The 19,796-nt window shown below is 41.0% G+C and overlaps 1 protein-coding gene across 49 annotated transcripts in view; it reads left to right on the forward strand.

Moving 5' to 3' along the window:
* The window catches only part of LOC102937587 (RCC1 and BTB domain-containing protein 2), a 93,723-nt gene that overhangs the window by 1,010 nt on the left and 72,917 nt on the right, over positions 1–19,796 (forward strand). For 20 of the 49 annotated variants that reach the window (XR_006283653.1, XR_006283666.1, XR_006283654.1 and 17 more), the window contains exons 2-5: positions 3,886–3,967; positions 5,340–6,804; positions 8,042–8,119; positions 10,898–10,964. The exons of 8 other annotated variants lie outside the window; for them this stretch is intronic. Coding sequence is in view for 7 of the 41 variants with exons in the window: in XM_037893851.2 (XP_037749779.1) it covers positions 10,923–10,964 (42 nt within the window). In the remaining 34 variants the exon portion in view is untranslated. 21 more of the 49 variants (XR_006283690.1, XR_006283699.1, XM_043522316.1 and 18 more) reach the window with 13 other exon arrangements.

The raw sequence follows: 19,796 nt of genomic DNA on the forward strand, positions 1-19,796 counted from the left end.
CTGAGGAAGGTGGGGAGCCCGGTGAAGGGCTTTGGGCCTTCGCAGCACTTCACTGAATGCTTCTGCCTTTCAGGGTGTGTGTGGAGGAGGCTGCTGGGCCTCTGCCCCTTTGGGATTTTGTAGATAGGAACCTTGCATTTGGATTGGCAGACAGCCAGTAATGTGCCAGTATTGTTCCTGTACTCAGCTCTAATACATGTGATCTTAAGGAAAAGTACTGTTTGTTTTTATGTGGCTGATGCTACAAAAATTTTGGAGGCCCAACTTGAGAAGCCAGTTCCCACTCCACTGTCCGTCAATTTCAAAACATCCTCTTCCTCAACGCTTTGTAATGCACTCTGGAATGAAACAGAACTATAATAATACTGATCTTTGGGGCAGTTATTCTGTTTTTGCTTTAGTACACCTTGCCTGTTGCTAAGCACTGTGTAAACTTGCAGCACAATATAAAGGATTTGACTTGTTGGAATTTAACTGTATATTGCATTATGTAGCTGTAATGTGTGGGAGGCCTTCACAGTTGGCCCCAGCTGTGGTAGTGGTGTTGTCCAGCCTGAACCTCACAAAGGGCTAGGCTACAATGGCTTGGCCTCAGTCCACCAGAAGAGGGTGAAGCTTTCTTGACAGTTATATGGGAACACATTTTGTGACATTGCTGCTATCTCAGAGTCCAGGATCAGAGATGAAAAAACAGGAATTGCCATACTGCATCAGGTCCATGCTCCATTCAGTCCATTGGCCTCTGACACTGGCCAGTACTAGATACTTCAGGAAAATATTAACAAAATCCTCAAATGGGTAATTATAGAGTAATTTACACATGGGAAAGTCTTCTTATCCCCTTGCATAAAGTCTGGCCTGTGCCCTGAAACAGGAGAAATGTCAACTGTTTCGCACAAACAAAATAAATCCTTACAGTTGTAATTATGTTATCTCTAAAAAAGTCCAATTGTTTTATATATCTAGCTACGCTCTTGGCATCAAAGGCTCCAGCTAGATTCTGACATTGCACATCTTGATAAAGAGGAGTAAAGTAGATGCCATCCATTGAAGGGAATAAGCACAAACACAGCTGACTTCAGTGGGGTTGCAGTAGTATAGCATACAGAATTTACGTAGTACTTATTGGTCACACAGTGAACTGTAGTAAATAAATAGTATTGTTAGCACCTCAAATGTCCTACCCAGTCCTGTGGCTCTTACGCTTGCCTAACTCCCATTGAAGTCATTGTGCGTAAAGGCATCAGGATCAGGACCTGTGCTAATATAGATTTGTCCAATAAATATCTAGTAAGACAACTTTAATTATATGATTAAACAAAAAGGAATTCAGATTTGAGGTGATCCATCTATTGAGTCTAGGTTTTGCAGGGCTCAGATGTTTGGAATTAAAGTATTGACAGACCATATGAGAACTGACATGCCCTGATACAAAGGGGTAAATGCAATCTTCAGAACATTGCACAGACCTGAAATAGTTTTTTACTGAAATACCGATATTCCTAAAAATCAATTTTCCTCCGGACCAATGGCAATTTAAATGTGAAGTTGGAAGCATGGCATCTGGAGTTAAAACAGCCATGTTCTTGAAAACAAAGGTCCTGATAGTGCAGGGAGCTGCACGTTAGCAGACACTTATGACAGTGCAGAGCCTCACTGAATGCTTCTAAAGACTGAAAGCCTGGGGAGTACTTCTGTTTATATTAATTTGAAATAACATTAAAGCAAAAGAGGACAGAATTTTTCTTTTTAATTTTCAAATAGGAGCAAGTATTAATATTGAATTGATGCTTTACAATTAATTAAAAAAATAAAAGTTTAACATTTATTAATTAACCCAGCTTGTTTTTACCCTTAGTAGCAATATAGTTGTTTGCATTTTCAAGTTGTAGAACCGGGAAGATAAACCTATTTTAAAAAAAGAAGAAAAAAATGAAGCAGCATAAAACCGCTGCCAACTGGGGAAAAAAATTGCCAATGGGGGGGAAGAACATGCCTAAATTAAAAGCCATGAAATAGAGAGGGAGAGTCAATATACAGTTAAATTCAGTGATGAGCTGCCAAAATCTTAACAACCGGTTCCCTTCTCACCCCACGAGGGGGTTGTGGTCCACCCCCCTCCCCTGTTCCCTGACTACCCCCAGAACTGGGCAGGAGGGTCTCGTGGGCCACCGTAGTGGGTGCCCACCGTGCCCTGCCCCTGAGAGCCAGAGGGACCTGCTGGGGGGCGAAGTGGGGAATCCCAGCGGTGCTTACCTGAGGCGGCTCCCAGGAAGCATCCGGCAGGTCCCTCTGGCTCCTAGAGGTGGGGTAGCATAGCTAGGGGGAGAGCAGGGGGAGCGGCCGCTCCCCCCACCGATCACATCAAAAGTGGCGCCTTGAGCACCCAGGGAGTCGGTGCCTCAGGGCTGGAGCACCCACGAGGAGAATTTGGCGGGTGCAGAGCACCCACCGGCAGCTCCTCTCCCCACGCCCAGCCCCAGCTCACCTCCGCTCCGCCTCCTCCCTTGAATGCGCCGTCCTGCTCTGCTGGGGTGGGGATCGGTTCCCCTGTGCGCCCCCGGGTTACCAGCTGTGGCGCGGGTGGCCCTCCTCAGGCCCCCCCCCCCCCAGTTCACCTCCCCTCCGCCTCCCTGGGCCTGAGTGCGAAGCAGCCATCTCCTGCTTCTCCGCCCTCCCAGGCTTCCCACGCAAACAGCTGATTCACGGGAAGCCGGGGTGGGGGGGTGGAGAAGCAGAGCGGGGCAGCGCGTTCAGGGGAGGAGGCTGAGGTGAGCTGAGGCTGGGCGAGGAGCTGCCGGTGGGTGCTCTGCACCCACCAAATTTTCCCCGTGGGTGCTCCAGCCCTGGAGCACCCATGGAGGTGGCGCCTAAGGCGCCACTTTTCGCCGACCGTTAGATTTAGAAGCCCTTTTAGAACCGGTTGTCCCTCTCGGACAACCAGTTCTAAAAGGGCTTCTAAATTTAACAACCGGTTCCAGCTCACCACTGGTTAAATTCCAACAAGTCAAATCCTTTGTTCTGTGCTGCAAGTTTACACAGTGCTTAGCAATAGGCAAGGTGTACTAAAACAAAAACAGAATAACTGCCCCAAAGATCAGTATTATTATAGTTCTGTTTCATTCCAGAGTGGATTACAAAGCGTTGAGGAAAAGGATGTTTTGAAATTGACGGACAGTGGAGTGGGAACTGGCTTCTCAAATTGGACCTCTAAAAATTTTGCAGCATCAGCCACAAAAAAATAAACGATACTTTCCCTTAAGATCACATGTATTAGAGCTGAGTACAGGAACAATATTGTTACATTATTTTCCCAAAAGGTAGATCTTACATTAATAAAATATTTTATTTTTATTTTGTGACATTTAAGAAAGATCTGGAGAAATAAGATTCTTGGACTAATCATAACCCTTTTTCTCACAGCTGGGGTTACTCACTAATTATCTGGAAATGATCCCATTGTAACTCCAAAATATTCTTACATTCAACTTTCATCATCTGAAACACTGCCTTCAAAAAGTATATTTACTCTTGTAGAAAGAGGTGGTGATATTTTAATTTGAATTTTGTAACTTTTAGCAAGATGAGATTTGTCTAATTGTAATTTTCCTGATCTTCAGATCTTTACCTGGAATTTTCTGTGGATCTGCTCGCTCAGACAGACCCACAATTTCTATACAAGCTTTGTTACTGTTTTCAGTAGCCTCTGTACATTTATATTGCCTTTTTTACATTATTCATCTTCTGCTTGGTAGTGATTAATTGATTAGAAAAAACTAGAAGAAAATGATAAAGATTCATATTTATTACCAAATGTATCTTTAATTTTTGCCGCAGTCAGGTAGGTGGAAATGTATTACTTAATGTATTATTTCATTTGACTAGAGGTGGTTGAAGAATAGAAAAAAACATTCTACACTATGAATACAAATAACTTGCCTCATCTCAGTTTCTGCTACCCATACATGTAAGTCAAGTAATGAAAATCAGTTTATTTAAATCACCTCTCTGACCCTTACTCTTTCTTTTTTTTTTTTCTTTTTTTTTTTTCTTTTTTTTTTTTTAAAGCAACATTATTCCTTCTGGCCTTAAATATAGCATCATAAACTGACATTTCTTTGTAAACCATAAAAGGAGGAAAAGAACAAAAAAGGATTGTTCACAACATTGAGTTTTTAAATCTTATTCTTAGCTCTCTTCCTGTCCTGTTGTTTCTTGGGTTCAAAATATTAGTAGCCTTGAATATCTTCAAATAATTTCTAACATGCCTATCATAGCAGTATCTAAGGGTATGTCTATGCTTGGAGCTAGCTAGGGTTGTGGTTCCCAGCTTGCATAGACATATGTGCACTAGGTCTCGTTGAGCTAGCATGCTAAAAATAGGCTAGATCCCTGGGTATGTGACCACAGGGTCCAGGGGGTGGTTGTACTCAGGCCGGCTACCTGGTGCCACCACTCACTGCTGCCTGCTCTACTGCAGCTATGCTACTATTTTTAGTGCGCTAGCATGTCTACACAAGCTGGGAATCACACATCTAGCTCCAAGTGTAGATGTAGCCTATGTGGTAAAACAAAGATAGCACTGAGCATGCCTTAAAGGGCAATATTTTGAACATCTTCCTTGTTCCTGGTGTACATGTGTGTGTTTTCTTTTGTTTGTTCTTTTCACTGTGTGTCTCTCTTTCTCTCGCCCCTCCCCCCCACCCCCTTCTTTCATTCCCTAGCTACTGGTTCATCCTGGGAAAAGGTGTTTTCAGATAGGTGAGTCTTACAATAAGTTGTAGGTTCAGGGCCTATACCCACATTGACTTCAATGGATCTGTTCACAGGGATCAGGGCCTTACATTTGAATACAGTCAGGATTGGGCTCCATCTGATCTCTGACAAGATATTCTGCTGCTGAAGTCTTGCCTCTGGAAAAGATAGATTATGCCCCTAAACCTGTCTTATCCTGGGCCATTCTAATTGTAGCATCCCTACAGCGTGTAGCTGTCTTGCAAGGTAAAGGATGGGTATGTGGTATTTGAAGTATCTTAGATGTAGCCTGTAAACTGCCTTTTAAAATTAATCTGGAAAGAGACAACCAGCCAGTGGAGATTGTGAATTAGTGGCTCCTTGCCACTGATCCAGTATGTGTCCAGGAGCAGTAAGGAATTCAAAAAGACCCCATGGCTTTGTACTTCCTTGACAGATGATCTTTGGATGCTCTCAGTCAAGGGTGAGATCACTGTTCCAGTAAGTTCGTCACATTTTTCCCTTCTTTTTAGTAGCATCACTTCCATCTTGTCAAGATTCAGTTTGAGCCAGCTGCTCTTCAACCAATGTTTTATTTCTTCCAGGCTCTGAAACATCTTGGTAATGGAAAATGTCACATCAGTGGAGAAGCAAATGAAGAGCTGTGTGTTGTCAGCTTATTGTTGATATTGGAGTCATGGCATTTCACTATTTCCTCAAGTGTTCTCATGTTGTATGTTGAAGAAGCAAGATCATATTGAAAAGGGAACCTCAAAATGAGTGTTCTAGGAAAGAAGGAGCGCCTCATTCTCTGTGATACGTTTAATAGGAAGGAATGAATGAAGCCACCTGAGTACTATTCTGTCTGCTCCTGCCATGTCGTTTATATAAGCTAGCAGCACTTCATGATCAAAGGCTGCCTAGAAATCAAGAAGTATTGGAATAGAGGTTTGGCCCCTCTCTAAGGACATCAGTAGGCCATTAATTATGGCTTTTTCCTCATACTTCTCTCTTCCCCAACTCTCAACCAGTGGTTATAGGCCCTATGTAAAGAAACTTCAATCTTGTATGTTTTAGGAGCCATCCATAGAGACACGTGAGTGTGATCAGTGGGATTCACAAACACTCCAAACAAGCGGGAGGAAAGACTAAACTATATACCAAAAAATTCTGCTCACACGGAACACACATAGAGGGATAATTTATAGAAATTACATTACAAATAGAAATTAGCTCAATGGACCTGATCAAATATGTACAGTAAAATGCTGTTCTATGCTTCTAATTGAAACTAACTTATACTTGGGTCCCCAAACTCAATCTTATCTGTTGTGTAGAAGGCCCATAAGTAACTTGTCCAAGGCCACATGGTGAGTCAAGGACAGACCCAAGATTAGAACGTAGGAATTCCCAGCCCTAAGATCCGTCCACAAGAACATGCTGGCTCTGGTATTATACCTTGTAGTTGGGTTCCAGATAGGAGTGTTTATGTGAGAATCTAAAATATATAAAATCATCTTTTTGTATGTGTTTCTATTAAAATAAAATGCTGGTGTCTTCACTTAAGAACTGAGTCTTTAGAATAAAGTTTGCTGTTTCCTGCTCCCTGCCCCTGTGTTCTATATAATTTATTGGAAAAACTGAAAGTTAAATTGTGACTAGATCTTAAACCATAGATCATTTTTTCCTTGCATCTTTAGGCATTCTCTTGTGTTGGTTATTTTTAATGTAACAAAAACTAGTATGCAAACAAATGTCTTTTGGATACTTGTTTCAAAGTAAGGCATTTCAATTATTTAATGCACATTTTAAGATTTGGTAGATGAGGATCTCTGATAACATCTCAGCAACAGCTAAAATTGTATTTTCCTGCTGTAACTGTGGTTCTTGAATATTCATTATTTATATATATATATTTTTTGTGATTAAAGTATTTTTTCTTCTGTCTTATTTTGAGTATTTAGTATTTATTTTTCAGCAACAGTATTCTTGCTCTGGTAATCTGACTTCCTAAGAATACACAAGACGTGATTACAGATGGATCATCGGTAGTACTTTAAATATATACAGGTAAAATAATTTTTGACCAAATTGGTGGCTCCATGCTACACTACTTTTTTTTTTAAAGGACTCAAGTGAAACAGTTAAACTGAAATCTAACATTTTAGAAAGAACACCTTTCATGCAAATATCTAGAGACCAGGGTGTATTTTTTTCACTAAACTTTTCTAAAGGGATTCTGATAACGGAACAACCCCCTGGTAGTTGGGGGAATCCAAGGCACTCCAGGGGCAGGCTTTGTGCAAGGGCAGGGGTCTGTCCATTCAGAACAGCTTGCAGAATTTGTCCCCAGAGTTAGTTACTCCTTTTTCCTGGAAATGAGTTGAAAGGTGTTCTACCTCCCTGATCTTCTCTTAAAGGTGAAGAAGAGGGGGAGTGGAGAATCTCTTTCCTCCACTGAATTAGAATAATGGCAGTTGAAATGGACCGTCCTAAAGTATGTGGACCTTTACTAACGAATAGAAATGAATTTGAAGACAAAAGTGCTATGCTTTGTTCTAAACATAAATTCCAATATTCCAATCCAGTGATAAATAGCATTGATTTATAGGTTTCAGATCAATGAGAACAAAGGCTGAGGGGATATTATTGCTCTGTATAAATACACCAGGATGGCAAACACCAGGGAGGGAGAAGAACTGTATAAGGGCAATGTTGGCACAGGAACAAATGGGTATAAGATGTCCATGAATAAATTTAGCGTGTAAATTAGAAAACGGTTTCTAACCATTAAAGAAGTACGGTTCTGAAACAGCCTTTCTATAGGAATAATGAGGATAAAAAACCTAACTCATTTTAATATTGAGTTTGGTAAGATTATATGACAGGATTGCCTGTGATAGCAGAGGTCTGGACTTGATGACCCAGGAGGTCTCTTCAAGTCTTATGTTCTTAACCTTTCCAAAATGTAGAATTCCATATTCACATTTAAATTGGAAAATCTAATCCATAATTCATGACTATACTCTTAGGAAACCTGTCAGTAGTATAAATTTATTGTATTCTAGGAAAGCCCTAAATGTCTCCTGTGGGACATATGCCAGGGTTGCTAAGGAGAGCTGGAAGACCGGAAGGCTAAATACTACATAAGGTCCAGAATTAGCAAGTTACTATAAGCATCTGAGTGTTCCCATTAGATTCAATGTGACTACTTGCATGCTTAAAGTTAGGCACATTCTTAAGTTAAATGTTCATACGTGGCACCCTTCACAAACATAATGTACTATTATCTGTTTCTTGACTTTAGCAAAGCTTTTGACACGGTCTCCCACAGTATTCTTGTCAGCAAGTTAAGGAAGTATGGGCTGGATGAATGCACTATAAGGTGGGTAGAAAGCTGGCTAGATTGTCGGGCTCAACGGGTAGTGATCAATGGCTCCATGTCTAGTTGGCAGCCGGTGTCAAGTGGAGTGCCCCAGGGGTCGGTCCTGGGGCCGGTTTTGTTCAATATCTTCATAAATGATCTGGAGGATGGTGTGGATTGCACTCTCAGCAAATTTGCGGATGATACTAAACTGGGAGGAGTGGTAGATACGCTGGAGGGGAGGGATAGGATACAGAAGGACCTAGACAAATTGGAGGATTGGGCCAAAAGAAATCTGATGAGGTTCAATAAGGATAAGTGCAGGGTCCTGCACTTAGGATGGAAGAATCCAATGCACCGCTACAGACTAGGGACCGAATGGCTAGGCAGCAGTTCTGCAGAAAAGGACCTAGGGGTGACAGTGGACGAGAAGCTGGATATGAGTCAGCAGTGTGCCCTTGTTGCCAAGAAGGCCAATGGCATTTTGGGATGTATAAGTAGGGGCATAGCGAGCAGATCGAGGGACGTGATCGTTCCCCTCTATTCGACACTGGTGAGGCCTCATCTGGAGTACTGTGTCCAGTTTTGGGCCCCACACTACAAGAAGGATGTGGATAAATTGGAGAGAGTCCAGCGAAGGGCAACAAAAATGATTAGGGGTCTAGAGCACATGACTTATGAGGAGAGGCTGAGGGAGCTGGGATTGTTTAGTCTGCAGAAGAGAAGAATGAGGGGGGATTTGATAGCTGCTTTCAACTACCTGAAAGGGGGTTCCAAAGAGGATGGCTCTAGACTGTTCTCAATGGTAGCAGATGACAGAACGAGGAGTAATGGTCTCAAGTTGCAATGGGGGAGGTTTAGATTGGATATTAGGAAAAACTTTTTCACTAAGAGGGTGGTGAAACACTGGAATGTGTTACCTAGGGAGGTGGTAGAATCTCCTTCCTTAGAGGTTTTTAAGGTCAGGCTTGACAAAGCCCTGGCTGGGATGATTTAACTGGGAATTGATCCTGCTTCGAGCAGGGGGTTGGACTAGATGACCTTCTGGGGTCCCTTCCAACCCTGATATTCTATGATTATTTGTTGTGCATTGGCAGCACACACAGTTTCTTATCGAGATAGATGCCCTGTTGTGTTAGGTAATATACAAACACAGTGGGAAACCCAACAGACAAGCATGAAGTTAACTGCTTGTGTTTTACCCTATTATGAGTGGAAAAAGTAGAGGGGGGAGATGAGACGAGGATAAAGTGGAAATAATAGGGTATCCTATGGAACATGGGATGAAAGTCAATTTGGGCAAATGAAGAGTCCACCCTTAACATATGTGTAATCTCATTATGTTTGAGATGTTAAATGCATAAAATCAAGAAATTCAAAATGGTTGTTTCCAAAGTAGGTGTAATTAATTCATTTTACATATACAGCATTTTGTATTGCGGTTAAATGTATGCCTTAAGGTATGTACATGTAATATGGCTAAGCAATAGTTACTGTGCCATTTTAATTTTATTTGGGATTTGTTTTGGTAAGAGAATAGAAGGAAGCATTTTTTAACTCTATATAATTAGATTCCATACACACTTCAAATGTATATCTTCGGCTTGTGTATTACGGTACAGAATTTGAAATTAGAAGTATGTATGTTGAGCAGAAAGGTAGCTAGATCTCTAGAGCTTCTTTCGATGCCTTCTTTAAGGTGTATTACTCACCTAAAAAGTGATTATATATAAGTGGCACCTTATTGCTCAGCAGATCTACTCCCTGTCTTTATTCAGAATTCTGTTTGACTTTCTGTAGTGGAAAAAGTAAGATTGTTATTACTGTCTGCCCTGCAGAATCAACACACTTTTGAGAAAATTTAAATTATTTTTTGGCTTATTCAATAAATAATTTTTAACACAGTTTCAATAACATGGCCATCTGTACAATCTCACTAAGGGCAACAGGGTTGCATATATGTAGTTAAGGGAAGAATTTGAGGATAGTGGGGTTGCACTAGTTTATCTGAAGGCAGCATTTGATCTGTACAATCTGTTCCTGTTGTTGATGCAAGAATTGGAAAGCACATAACTTGACATTCGGATACCAGGTTGAGTTTGCAGAGCTGTCAGTTTTCCTTGTAAACAGAAAATTTTAAGGGAATCATTTAAACAATAAAATTGGAAACCCAAAAACCCAATTTATATCCATAAAGTCACTTTCCAGAGTAGAACTGTAAGGAACAGTATCTGAGGGGGTTATTGCTAAGCAGGGCATATGTGCAATATACTATCTTTTTTTACATCATCATATCTTTGTTTCCTGGTCAGTTTTGTTCAGTTTTAGAAAAGCACATAATTATCACTTTAAGCATTTGTATTAGTCAAGTTTTAAATTCATTCTTTCTATTAGAGTGCATAAAGGATGTAGAAAATTACTGTAAGCATTAAACACACTTTTTTTCCTTCCCATTCAGAGTCAGATACCTGAAAAACAGATGAAAAATTTTCCTCCCCCCCCCACCCAAATCACCATTAGGCTAAAAACTAGCCTGAGAATATTCAACTCAACTTATTGGAAGGTTATCTTAATTTCAGTCAGTTTTGAAAACCTGCCTTTTCGGTGGGAGAGCAGCAGGCCAGAGTCCCTCTTTGTAATTTTACAGACCAAATGCCAAGAAGTTTGTCCTGTCCTTGATCTCCTTCTCAACACACACATTTTAGTTGAATTAAAACACTTTAAAATGGAGAAAATTCCGTAAGATACAGTCACGAGGAATATGGCATCTTGATTTTAACCAAAATTATTTCTGTGCAGGCCTGTGGTACAGGATCGAGTCCATATGGAGCCTGAATCTCCTGTTTCCCATGGAGTCACTGGCAAGGTCAGAGTTGAGCATCACAACAGAATATGAGTTTGTATTGTGCACGTCATGGTACATTACTTGAAACTAAAGAAGTTTAGTTGGCTGCATTATAGTTGTGCTTTAATAAAGGTTATGAGAGTATCACAAGACCAAGAATTTAGATAAGCAGCATTTCTCTCACAAGTGTTAATGTTCTCATCTGATTCAAGAGAACGTTAAACAGAGGAGCAGTATATTTTTATTAGGTAGTTTGACTTGTTCCCCTTGTCTACAGAATCACTTTAATTTAATTTATCATGCAGCTCCACACTAATTCATTCTGGCCTAGTGTTTTGGCAACACGCATCTGTAGGAATTAATTATTCTACAGTGATGTGATAACTTTCCTCCAGCCATTTTTTCATCCTGGGAATGTAGAACTGAATAAAACACTTAATTCAAGTTCGGGAGCATCATAGTGACTTTTTAAAATTAACTATCCTAGAAAGAAAACTGGGCTAGCCAGTTTCTGTACAGGTTGTTAAGATCAGATGGTTTGAAGAAGTGTTGAATGATCCAAGCCTGCACTGGTTGTGGAGCAGTGAATATGAAAGCTACATTCACAAAGATAAAATCTCCCTTAGTGTTTGGACTTGCTTGCAATTTTGGTCTTTAGACTCCGCAACAGCACAGTAGGTGGGCAGTCAGAGGCAGTTCTTCCATTAATATCATCTTCTTCAAGTAGTGTACCTATGGGTGCTCAATGTCAGGTGTGCATGTGACCCATGCGTCTTTGATTGGAGATTTTGGTAGCAGTGCTCGTACAGCCTGCGCATGTGCTCTACACAACCACATGCTCTGTACCCAAGATATATAGAGCTGCTTGGGCAACCTCCCCATCCCCCAGTTCCTTCTCACCACTTTGGCCTGGGATGGAACATTTAGCATGCCTGTTTCTATCCTTCAGAATTTAGCTTCTGCCTTTAAGTTTAGTTTAGTGCAGTTATTTACTTTTATACTTTTTATATGTTTTGTTTTGTGTGAGGGGCTTGTTTTATACTTCTGATCATCTAACCTTACCCAATCATCACCATAACATTGGATGTATCTCTTTTGGACTGGAGAGGGGGTTGCACTTAGGGGGACACACCATTCAGGGCAAATGGTCCAAGAAGCTTTTTTACACATCAATTTTTTGGAGCTGCGGGCAGTCAGGAATGCTTGTGTTCACTTCCTCCTATTAATCGGGGGCAAATCTGTGAAGGTCATGACAGACAACATAGCCTGCATGTTCTCCATCCCCTGTCAAGGGAGTGGGGGAAGATTCTTTTTTCTTTTGTGCCAAAGCAATAAAGCTATGGAACTGGTGTGTAGCCAATCATACCCTCATTTCAGCCACTTACTTTCCAGGTGTATGAAACACCATGGATGACAATCTCAGCAAGCACTTCTCCCAAGATTACAAATGGGGGTTGGACTCTCAGATTCTTAGTCACATATTACTGACCTCGGGGCTTTTGTGGGTTTCGTTGTCACCATCAACAACAGGAAGTGCAAACAATTCCACTTGAGCAGAGGTTGAGCCTCCATTCACTTGAGATGCCTTCTTTGTTCCATGAATTAAGGGTCTTTTGTATGTGTTTCCTCCAACATATTTCATCCTCAAATTGATAAACAAGATCAAGCAAGATAAAGCCAAGACCACATTAGTGGTTCCAACATGGCCCAGAGGGTCTGGTACCCTTACCTGATTCGCTTTGCTGTCTCTCCACTGTTGACTCTTCTGTCTATTCCCCACCTGCTCTCTCAGATCTCTGGTCAGACTCTCCATTCCAATCTGGGAGTTCTTCATCTCAAGGCTTGGCTGCTCAATGATTCTCAGGAATAGACTCTTTCTATTCAGCAGAGGTACCACAGGTGTTATTAAACCACAGAAAAACGTCTACACAAAGTACTTACCTTCAGAATGGAAGAGATTTCAACACTGGTGTGTCCGACAACAATTTTCACCCATTAATTCTTCCCTCTCTGCCAACCTTGACTATTGGAATGATAAAAGTCAGGATTATCTATGAGTTCCATTAGGGTTCACTGGTGGCTGTAAAGGCATTCCATTCCTCTGTTGAGGGATTCTCAGTGTATGCTCATCCAAGGGACTGAGAAACCTTTTTTCTTAGATTAGGTAGCCCACTCCTGTAAAGGATCTAAACTTGATACTTAATTTTGTCTTATGAAACCTCCTCTGAGCCAATGGCCACTTGTTCCCTTCTTCACCTGTCCATGAAAATGACCATTTTGGTGGCCATCTCTTCCCTCTAGAAGAGTCGGGGGCTTTAACGGCAGATACAGGCAGTCCTCGACTTTATGACGTTTGAGTTATGACGAACGGCACTTATGATGTTTATAAATTCTCATTGTGTTTTGATTTTACGATGTCGGTTTTGACTTTACGATGCTTGATGTGACATTGTTCCCATGGGAAATTTGAGTTACGATGTTTTTGACTTTAGACGCAATATTCAGGAACCAGTTGTTTCATAAGTCTGAGGATTGCCTGTACTCCTTTTACACTATTCTTCAGGGACAAAGTTTGACTATGACTACATCCTAAGTTCCTTTCTAAAGTGACTTCTGAATTTCACATCCACCAAGTCATCCATCTCCCAAGTTATTTTCCCAAACCCACACCAGTTTAAGGAAGGTGCTGCCTTCAACACTTTGGACATTAGTTTGATTCTGTCCAGATAAAACTCTCCTATGTGGAAAGTCTCCCAGACTATTTGTTTTGATTGGGAACAGATCCAAGGCGTCCATAGTCTTCACCCAGAGTATCTGGAGGTGGATCTCAGGATGTATCCTCATATTTAACCTCATCCTAGGGTGATAGCTCATTCTATGAGATATCTGTCTACATCAGTGGTGTTATTTAAACATGTTCCTGTTCTTGAGATTTGCAAGGCTACGACCTGGACTTCGATGCATACCTTTTCCAAACATTATGTGGTGGTTCATTTTTCTAGATCAGATGCTGCTCTGAGCAATGCAATTTTGTCTTCAGTATTAGACTCAGCTCTGAAGCTCCCCCATCCTGATGAAAGTACTGCTCTGAAATAACTTGAAGTGGAACACCCATAGGAACAATAATTGAAGGAGGAGAGTATACTCATCTTGTGCAGGAATTGGAGTTCTTTGAGTTGTGTGTTCCTATGGATGCTCTACTACCTGCCCTCCTTCTCCTCTGCTTTGGAGTTTTCTTTGCGGGACTTTTAGGTAGAGAAGAAACTAAGGCCGGTTCATCTGTGCAGCCCTGTATATCCCCACTATGGGACACACGGATGTGTAGGATGCATACATGGGCCAAATGGGCACTGCTACCAAAAATCTCCCATCAAAGGTGGATGGGGCACACGTGCACCTGAAGTGGAGCACCCGTAAGGACACGCATCTCAAAGAACTCCAGTTTACTGTACAAGGTAACTAACCTCTTCTACCTGAATACTTGAGAAGGACCATTACACACTATCATAAAAACACAAAATGCTAAAAGAGTGGATTGTCTTATATGGAGTTATTAGATTGTCAGGCCAGGGGTTCATAAAACCTTTCAGACTTTTTGGAGAAAATTGGACGTGGAGTATGGAAGTTAAGGAGATGAATTTTGAAAATAAGGGAGCCACAAATATCATCTCAGTCCCTTACTGGGTCGAACACATCTGTTAATTCCTAAGACAGATTTCTAATTAATTCATGGGTGTTAGTAAATTGTATTAAAGCATCTCTATTTTTATATTTTACAAGGATCTTAATATAACAATATTTGTATTAGGCAGTTTTGGTGGTAATTTTTTTTCATTGTTTCCTACAATGTATGATTTTAGTTTGTAAGTAATGTTAAAGAAATGCTGTAATTTTCATTACATTTTATATAAGGGTATCTCTGAGTGCCTCTAGACTAGGGATGTTACTGAAGAGAAAACCACACCGTTATTTGTTCTGACCCATCAGCTGGGCAGATAGGAGAGAACTGAAACACAGACTCTAAATCTTTAAGAAACCAGTGTCTGTTTTCGTGAAAGCCAGGAAATTTGTGCAGATGGAGATAAACCGTGGCTGTCCTTTAGAACTTCAGGTTACATCACATCAGCAAATGCAGCTTGGAGTACAGTCTGTGACATTGTGAAAAGCAGTCACTTTAAGAGTCTGTGATATTTTTAAAAAGAAAGAAAACTCAAAAACTGCACATCAATCAAATATCAACATTGAAGTATTACTTTCTGACCTAATTAGACAAACATTTCATTGGTTTTGTGTTCATAATCAAATGTTAAACAGTACCAAACAAGGAGTTCAGAGCACTGAAGAAGGCATTTAGCCACTGTGTTTATTTACAGATGCATTCAATATTATTTTGACTTACTGTTCAGTGAATGTCTTTAGGTAAGGTGCATTGAAAAATAAATAAGGCTTTTAATCAGTTCTTCTTTGAGTAGATGCAGACATGTATTCCAAGTAGGTGTGTGCACATGCCAGAGGTGGAGACTTTTGCCTAGCAGTACCCATAGAGGGGCAGTGCTTGTGCCTCATGCCTGTTGCCCCTCCCTGGGCTATATGAGGCGGTGCTGCCTCGAGTCCCCTCAGTTCCTTCTCACTGCCTGTTGGCTGTAGTTGGAGCTCTCTGTGGTTGTTGCGTCACAATCTTACAATTTATCTTTTAAGCCTAGTATTATTGTACCTAGGTAATAGTCAGTAGTGTTAGAGTAAAAGTTCTAGACTATAGCACAGTGGTAACAGTAGTTCTCCCCAGTGATGCCCTTACTGGGATGCAAGCATTGCACTTTGTGTGAATTAGCGATTCCCAACAGTGACCCCCACATGTGGTGTTTGCTCTGTCTTGGCAAAAGCCAAGTTTAAAGAGTGCTGCTGTTCGATCTTTAGGTCGTTCAGAAAGAGGACTCAGGTGACACAGGACCTTTGCCCAAAGCAGCACCTGCCTGAACAGGCCATGAGGCCTGACCCAGTACTGAGGACCTCCTTAGGCTGCAGATTCTCATCAGGCTTGGAAAGTGCTGCTGCTTCCCGTTCTGGGGCACGGGCCTTTCCAAAGAAGTGCAGGAGTTGTTCTCCGCCATCAGTACCAAAGAAGAGGCCACATATGATTGATTGTGAGTGCTCCAACTCCTGGAGTGACTCTTCTGGTGCCATCTCTGGTGCACAAGATGGCATGGGTGTCTTCGACCCTCCCTAGGTAGAGGGTAGTGAGGGCAGACACCCTGTACCATGGACTCTGGTTCCAGCCTCTGAGTGTCTGTTGAGTCTGGTGCCAATGGGAATAATGCCAGTAGTGACAGTGTCAGTAATGTTGTAGTAACAGGCTGCGGTGACCTTGCTCTGCTTTTCGGTTCTGTCCTCACTGCTGGTCCAAAATTTGTGAGGTTGGTGCCCGCAATGGCCCCCCAGTTAGAGCATGCAGCTGAACTCTTGAGCCCTTTTGCACAGCACCAGGAAGCACCCCTTGCAGGGGTTGGTATGGACATGGTATCGGAGACGGTACAAGGTTCTTTAGTACTGGGCCGTTCCTTGGCACCGATGCTGGGAATGGTTCCATGGAGGTTGTCACCGCCCTCAACGTCAAGGCTTGCGGGTGCTCTGGTACTGTTTGCATTGGGACTGATCTTGCCTTCGGCACCATTGGTGCCAACTACCATGGGAGAGCCAATTCCAACCTCATTCTGGGCCACGGACGAGTCGGACTGCCTGTTGGCTCCCTCTAGAGTTGCTCCTCCTATGTCCACGAGATCCCAGCACATCTCTGCTTCAGAGTCAGGATCCTCGTCCTCCCATTCCACTTCACTGGAGGAAGTGTGAAGGCCATCAGTAGACCAATACAGCTACCAGGGATGGCATGCACCCCCAAGGTCAGGATGGAGGCCCCTGGTGTGACGCCTACTGGCCGCCAATGCCTTACCCATACCAGTGGCCCCCTTGGGCTTAGTGGGAAGCTCCTTGCTCCCACAGGACTTGCTTGTCATCCAAATCTAAAACAAGATCACCAGCTTCTGTGGCATTGGTGGTTGCAGATCAGCTGCAAGTCCAGATGCCCACAGTTCCTCTTCCTGCAGAGCTGTTGGAGGTTTCCCATCAAGAGACTCTGCCTTGTCCCCAGACAATGCAGTGTTGCCTGGTTCATCCTTTCCTTCCATCCTGGAGGAGTTCAAGGCCTAACAGGACCATTTATGTCATGTGACCTTGTCCCTTGGAATTCAGGCGGAGTTTCTGCAGAAGAATACCCATAAACTTGTGGACATTCTCCAGCCCTTTGCCCCGGGGAGAGTGGCTTTCCAGTTAATGAGGCGCTCCTTGAGCCTGTGAGGGCACTTTGAGGTTTGCTGGTCTTAGGACCACTGGTGGCCAAGCACTTGAAGTGTTGTTTTGTGCCTCTACAAAGATTCGAGGGGTTCTATTCCCATCCAGCCCCGAATTCCTTGGTGATCATGGCATTGAATGACAGAGTCCATCAGGACAGGTTCAAGTTCTCCCCAAAGGACTTGAAGTGCTTTGATCTTTTGGGTAGAAAGATACACACCTCCTGTACAGATGAAGATCACGATCAGGAGCAGTTCCCCGAGGCTTTCCGGGATGAATTTTGGGTAGTTTTATAGAGCACTGCTTGGTGGCTAAAATGTCTCTGCAATCTGCCCTTGATGGGGCAGATACATTGACCAGACTGTGACCAGGCTGATGGGCCCAGCCTGGGCTGCCTCTCCAAGGCTTTTCACTGCAGCTGGCAGTTAAGAGCAAATGAGTACAACAGAGTTATCTTGATCGTTACGCAGGTCTTCAGGACCCATAATTGCAAAGTTTATTGTCTTTGTTTTAGGATCAGTGTAACTTTGGAGAAACAAACTGTACTCTATTTGATGCAAAATTTTATTAAAACTTTGAATTCTACAATCTTTGGTGATAAATAGTCACTGATAACATACAAATTGAAGGAATTTTGATTGAGGCTCAGACACTATTTCAGTAGAGAAGTCTTGGTGGAGAGTTGTTTGTTTAGGTTGTTTAAACTTGCAAACTTGTTATGAGGTAATTGGCTTGTGCTAAATGGGAGGATTTTATCCTTATTCAGAAGACATTTTTAGACTTACATATGGAAGTCTAAATGATAGATAAATTCACAAAGATTATATATTTGGTGATCTGAAGCAGTATTGAAACAGATACATCTAAAACCACAAAGGAGGAAGATAATGAAGACTTTGTTTATTTCAGATGCCTGAAAATAAATGTGGATATTTTTCAAGTGCAAGGGTGTTCTTGGGTAGACTTTTAAAGGAGGTTTTCTTTTTTATCAAAAGATTTAGTAATATAATGGGGATTATGAATTTTTTAAAAGTTTTTAATATCTTCAAGTAAATGATGGGGGAGTTATATGATGAATAGTTTTGAAATGCTTGTTAAAAATGAATATTTAGTAGTAATTGTGTTTTTTTTTAAATACCTATTATTAAATCCTTTCCCATCCCTACCCCCCCTTAATAAAGGACTGACTGCTATTTTAATCTCTCTGATGGACTAATTTGTATGAAGTACATATTACTTTAAAACAGTTTGTTTGACTATTTTAGAATTGTTGGCTTAAAATCAGATCTATTTAAATTCTGTCCTTTAAAAACGAATACATAAAAATAAGAAACCAGGGGTGAAATCCTCACTTTTTTTTTTTTTTTTTTGCTATTTATTTAATCGGGCTAGGCTATTACTTAAGGTTTTATTGTTTGCCACAAATTGTAACTAACATCCAGATTAGACTAAACTGAAAAACTAGGTCTTTACAAATATTGCAGTGATATCAATAGCTAAGAATTTGAAATAAATAAATAGTTTGCTTTCATCAGGGTGGATTTAAATCATGATTTAAATCACCAGTCAGAAAGACTCGATTTAATCATAAATTTCTACATAAAAGTGCATTCTTGTTGGTTGTTATAACCTTAATACATATTCTTCACAACTCAGAGATAGATGTAGGTTTCATTTTTAGAAGGTACACACTATATATTTTTAAAGTGATTTATTTTGAAAACTTTTCAGATTAGTTTTACAGCTATATCAGAAAATGAATGATTGGTTATTTCATTTACCAAAGTTAATTGAAGCAGATATTTATGAAATCATTGGGAGGTGAACTATCTCTAGCTCAATAGGTTAATCATTAATATTTGGAGGATTTTCTTACCATGCTGTATTAGGAGGAGAATATCACCAGACAGACCTGTAAATTGTTTTATTGAACTAAACCAACAACGTTGTGTATTCTGGATTTTTTTCTTCAACATCAAACATATAATATTTTAACAAAACAACCATATGAATTTTTGAATTTAGTTAAACATTCAAGTTTTTTAAAATCAGGTTTGTTTCTGTTAAAGTTGTTTTTAAAATAGTTGAATGAAATATATTTTTTAAAAAACCAAAAATTAAATCGACTGTGTCAGAGAGGTTAACATGAGAAACTTAAAATATTGGCTTCTGCAGCTAATTTAGTCATCTTCACCTTCATTTTCCTGTTTCTTCATAATCTGGAAAAGAAAAAGAAGCTTTCTTGCTTTTTCAGGTCCCAAATGATTTCTCAGTTTGGAATGAATTAGTTCAAAGGAAGAAAATATTCTTTCTACCCTGGCAGAAGAAGCTACTGCTGTTAAAAGTGAGATTATCACTTCAACAGTCTCTGAATCCAAGTGCTTAAGTGACTTCCACCAGTTCACTGGTGTGATTTTCTTTAAAACATCATCAGCAAACATATATTTCTTGAATGGTTCTTATTCCCAAACTGGATCTCTTTTATGGCCTGCTGCCATTGTAGGTTTT

The sequence above is a fragment of the Chelonia mydas genome, chromosome 1, assembly GCF_015237465.2.
Source record: "Chelonia mydas isolate rCheMyd1 chromosome 1, rCheMyd1.pri.v2, whole genome shotgun sequence".
Lineage (NCBI taxonomy): Eukaryota > Metazoa > Chordata > Testudines > Cheloniidae > Chelonia > Chelonia mydas.